The 5,000-nt window shown below is 46.5% G+C and overlaps 1 protein-coding gene across 1 annotated transcript in view; it reads left to right on the top strand.

Moving 5' to 3' along the window:
* The window catches only part of itfg1 (integrin alpha FG-GAP repeat containing 1), a 163,049-nt gene that overhangs the window by 142,078 nt on the left and 15,971 nt on the right, over positions 1-5,000 (top strand). The window contains exon 15 of the mRNA XM_076287477.1: positions 3,831-3,955. Coding sequence (XP_076143592.1) covers positions 3,831-3,955 — 125 coding nt within the window. The remainder of the gene's footprint in view (positions 1-3,830; positions 3,956-5,000) is intronic.

Below are 5,000 nucleotides of genomic sequence, written 5' to 3'. Positions count from 1 at the left end.
CTACGTGAACAGAAGAAGCTGCACAAAATCCCTTGTAGGCTACGTCTTGATCTCGCTACACAAAATATACACACACACACACATACACACACACACACACACACACACACACACACACACACACACACACACACACACACACACACACACACACACACACACATATACACACACACACACATACACACACACACACACACACACACACACACACACACATATACACACACACACATACACACACACACATACACACACACACACACACACACACACACACACACACACATACACACTCACACTCACACTCACACTCACACCCCAAACAAAATGGCAACATCCAACATTCAGAATGCCCACTCTTTGACTGAAGCCTCTCTCTGTCTCTGTCTCTCACATGCGCGCACACACACACACACACACACACGCACACACACACTCACCTCTCACACACACAAACACAAACACAAACACACACCCATCATTCAACAGAGGCAGACAGCAACTAGAGGTCTTCTCATAGCAACAGAGCTCTTAGATGTCCACCAGAATAGATGCTATTGTCCCTTTTCTCTCTGTCTCTCCATGACTCACATCCTATTTTTCTTATTATCTATCTCTCTCTCTCTCTCTCACACACACACACACACACACACTGTCACACACACACACACACACACACAGACACATTTCTGACAGGAATTGTGCTAACACAGCTAATTGTCTTCCTGTTTAATGACAGTAAGCTGCCTCTCTTTGCTCTCGGGCAAATGAGCAGCATTTTGACCTTATGCAACAGCCTGAGGGCCAGGAGACAAACATACACACACACACACACACACACACACACGCACAAACACACAAGTTACAGGACAAGCAGGTGTGATACACACACACTGCAACACACAATTGCTACGGTACTTCTGTGAGATTGGTATGTGTAACTATTGTACTTGCTGTGTGTGTGTGTGTGTGTGTGTGTGTGTGTGTGTGTGTGTGTGTGTGTGTGTGTGTGTGTGTGTGTGTGTGTGTGTGTGTGTGTGTGTGTGTGTGTGTGTGTGCGCTATAAGTATGATTATTTGTGGTAGTTTTGCGGTGGGTACGAAACCCCCAAGGCCGGGAACTTGAGCTTGGCAAGCCAACCCTGAGCTCCTCCACAACCAACCCCCACCGCTTCCCTTCCCAGCCAGGTCCACTGTCAAACTCAAGGCACCGCAATGCAACAGCGCTCCAACCTGAGCTCTCTGCAAACCCATCAGTGCAGTCACACGGCATCCCTCTTTCTCTTCTTGTGTCATTGCATCGGCAGGATATGATATATTCTTGAGTGGCTGTGTGGAGTGTGAAGTTCTTTCAATCTTTTGATCAGTGTGGACAAACTGCCAAGACTGTGTGTGTGTGTGTGTGTGTGTGTGTGTGTGTGTGTGTGTGTGTGTGTGTGTGTGTGTGTGTGTGTGTCTGGTGCACCACCCATCGAGCACTGATGGTTATTCATGGCTATGCTTGTTGCTGTCGTTGTCGTTTGCTGTTGTTTTTTGTATCTGTTTTGATGAGGTTTCTCACCCAGTCCCAGAGACTGTGTCCTCTGGAAGCTGGTGCTTGTGGTGGGTGCAATCACAGCAGACTTTCCTCTGAACACCCACGGGGCGGTCTGAGGAAGCGACGCTGTCATTACAATCAGCATCCCGACACACATACACACACATACATACACACACACACACACACATTAACAGTTTGGGTGTTGAGAAGGGTTCCAACTCAGCCTGCTGTTTGGGTTATTATTTTGCACCTCCAAAATCTATGAGCAGTAAAGGAAAAAGCAGTGAGAAAGCGTTGTCATGATAACTGTGTTTTTGGAACATAGTCATCTCATTGACATTTGGGAACAAGACAACAAATGTTGTGATTGCATTTACCATTTTCTGTTTCCCAGGGAATAATGCATGAATCTTCATGAAAGAAATCTGGCTCCCTGGCCAATGCCTCCACCATGTTTTGTGGAAATGGCCTGACTAAAATTAAAAAAAAATCCATCCATACATACAACAAATATACACAGGTGAAAACATATCCTCCTTGTCAGTAGTAAAAATCTGCCATATTTAAAGGGTTGATATTAAATAAAGGGCATTGCTGGGCCTTGGCAGAGGTATGCATTCGACTGAGTGCATTCTAATTTTCTTATTAAAAAATGCTGACTGCAGCTAGTTGAGAGGAACGGAGAAGTAAGAAATCCATAGTGTTTAGATTATAGATTTTCCAGCTGAAACAGTCAAACACTTGCCAGGTTTTATGAACCAGTCAGAATGCAGACAGTCACAGCTTGTATTTGGTCAGCAGAGACAGTGTCCTCTGTCATATATTTGCTATAGAGTTGGATATTAATGGCTAGCCCTTGGCCATTGGTCACAACAGACAGACAGGAGGAGTCAGTCTCATCACAGACAGTGCTTGAGTCAGTCACGTCACAGACGTTTGCGTCAGTCATGTCGCAAACAGTGCTGGAGTTAAGAGCCTGGTAGTCCTACGTCTACATCCCGCACACGCGGTGCATGGCGAGAATTACCTCATTAACACGGCATGGGGGGGGGGGGGGGGTTATGTGGCTCCCAACAATTGTGACCGTGCGTCAATGATGCACGTATTCGACACGCACAAATGTGAGGAGTACTGTATACCACCTCCTTCAGCCACGTCACAGACAGCAGTGGGGTCAGTCACGTCACAGGCGGCGCTGGAGTCAGTCACGTCACAGGTGTCTGGCCCGTCCCCTCAGCCCATCAGTGGACCTTGTGGTGGTCTGGCTGATTGGTGTTGCCAATGGTAGTGACTCTGTTTACGACTCCCACCGCTGGGTGCCTGATGTGCCAGCTGAGCGGGAATGAGGAGGTCCAGAGGAGGGAAGTAGGAAGGAAGTCATTTTCTTATTGTGGGGAGTGCAGGACTCGGGGCTGTGTCTCGTTTTGGTTTCATTCTTTTTTTATTCCAGTCACAGCAGGGGTTTGACTTGCCAGGCAGAACAAGCTTCAGATGCTAATGTTATGTTTTCTGTTCCTTTCCTTCTGTTTTTGCTTGTCCTCCTCTCATGCACACTCCGTCTTTTCCTTTCCTCCTCTTATCTGTTTCCAATCTCATCATCTCTATCTCTCTAACTCTCTCTCTCTAACTCTCTCTCTCCCTCTCTCTCTCCCTCTATCTTTCTATATCTCATTCCGTTATGTCTTCTGATTTCATCCACTATCATCTCGTTCTTGTCTTTCTCCCTTTTCTGCTTGTTTTTTATCTCTCATTTGTCCTCTATGCCTTTCTTTCTCTCTCTCTCTCTGCACCTCTGATTGTTTTTTTTATATATATATATCTCTTGCTGGTCATCTGTTCTCCCTTTTCATTTCATCCACCCTGTTTTCTCCTGACACCTCTGCCACTTTTTTTTCACCAGTTTTCACCAATTTTTCTCTGTCCCTTTTTCCATATCCCCCTCTCGCTCTTCATTCTTTCTTGCCTCCTCTCTTCCCTTTCTCTCTCTATTGCTTTCTTTCTCTCTCTCTCTCTCTCTCTTTCTCTCTCTCTCTCTCTCCCTCTACCTCCTCCTCCATATCTCTTTTTCTGATAATGGGAGAATAATGTGAGAGTTGTGACTTGTGAGGAGGAGGATGTAGGCTATGTGCTTGAGCTTTGTTTTTGTGTTTTGTGAGCTTTGTGAGCATGTACAGTATGACCATGATCTGTTAAACGAGTGTTAAAGTGCTCTCTCTCTCTCTTTCTCTCTTTCTCTCTCTCTCTCTCTCTCTCTCTCTCTCTCTCTCTCTCTCTCTCTCCTCCTGCAGCGGGGCAGCTCAGTCAGTCGGCCCATCTCTCTCTGCAGCTGCCCTACACGGTGTTGGGTCTGGGCCGTAGTGCCAACTTCCTCGACCACCTCTACGTGGGCATCCCCCGTCCACCTGGTAACAAGGTAACCACACACATACACACACACACACACACACACACACTTGTTCAGGCCTGGCTCAAAGGCCATAACCAGAACAAAGGAGGACAAGGGTCAACTTTTACTCATTTTTATTTTACAAAAAACGTAATCAAAAACAAACAAAGATGTCCAAGTCAGTATATGAAGGAGTCAGTGTGCCAGCGAAGTGCATGAGTGTGATATGGACTGAGCAGTGAAATGCGTGGATGCAAAAACAGACAAATGAAAACTAGGCCGTCCAAAAAAGCCCAGGAAGGCCCAAAAAACAGCAGCCCCGCAGCTCTCGCAGCAGGGGAACACCCCTGCCCTTTATGCACAGGCCAGTTAGCGCCGACAGGTGCGCTGGCCACGCCCACGCCGCCAATATCTGTAATGACAGAGACAACCAGCAGCAAGCAGACGGACCGAGCAGGGACGTCACACACACATACACACACACACACACACACACACACACACACAAGGCATAAAGACAGAAATACATACTCCTACCACTCCAACACAAATGCTCTCACATGCACATACAGTAGCGTACTTGTGTGGTACATTCACACACACTATCACCCTGTGGCAGACCCTGTGCGTCTTCACGTTCTTATTAACAGTGTTTTTTTATGTATGACATACTTTTCTTAACTTGAACTAAAGCACATTGATGCTCGTACACACATTTTTACACACACACAGATGTGCAACCCTGAATGTACATTCACACACACATTACTGTAGTAGTGTATTTGCTGGAAGCTGAGTGACCATAAGGAACACACACACATACGTGCACCTACAGTACACACTCACAGAAACATACTGATACAGACACTTTCTCAGAATCCACCTTACACAAACACCCACACACACACTCACACACATACATACAGACAAACAGACAATCCAGAGGGCACATAGTCATGGAAACAGCAAATACAAACCCAGCACAAGGAATCAAGCTCCTCAAATCCAGGACAAAGCCGGCCAGAGCTGCTCTTTCCACTGTGTGTGTGCGCGTGTGCGTGTGTGTATGAGA

The sequence above is a fragment of the Alosa pseudoharengus genome, unplaced genomic scaffold (assembly GCF_046254945.1).
Source record: "Alosa pseudoharengus isolate Yale_2024_CS ecotype anadromous, Long Island Sound unplaced genomic scaffold, YU_APseudo_1.1 YU_APseudo_1.1_scf_16, whole genome shotgun sequence".
Classification (NCBI taxonomy): Eukaryota; Metazoa; Chordata; class Actinopteri; order Clupeiformes; family Clupeidae; genus Alosa; species Alosa pseudoharengus.
Note: the sequence above shows the minus strand (reverse complement) of the source record. Positions and strands in the feature narration are given on the sequence as shown.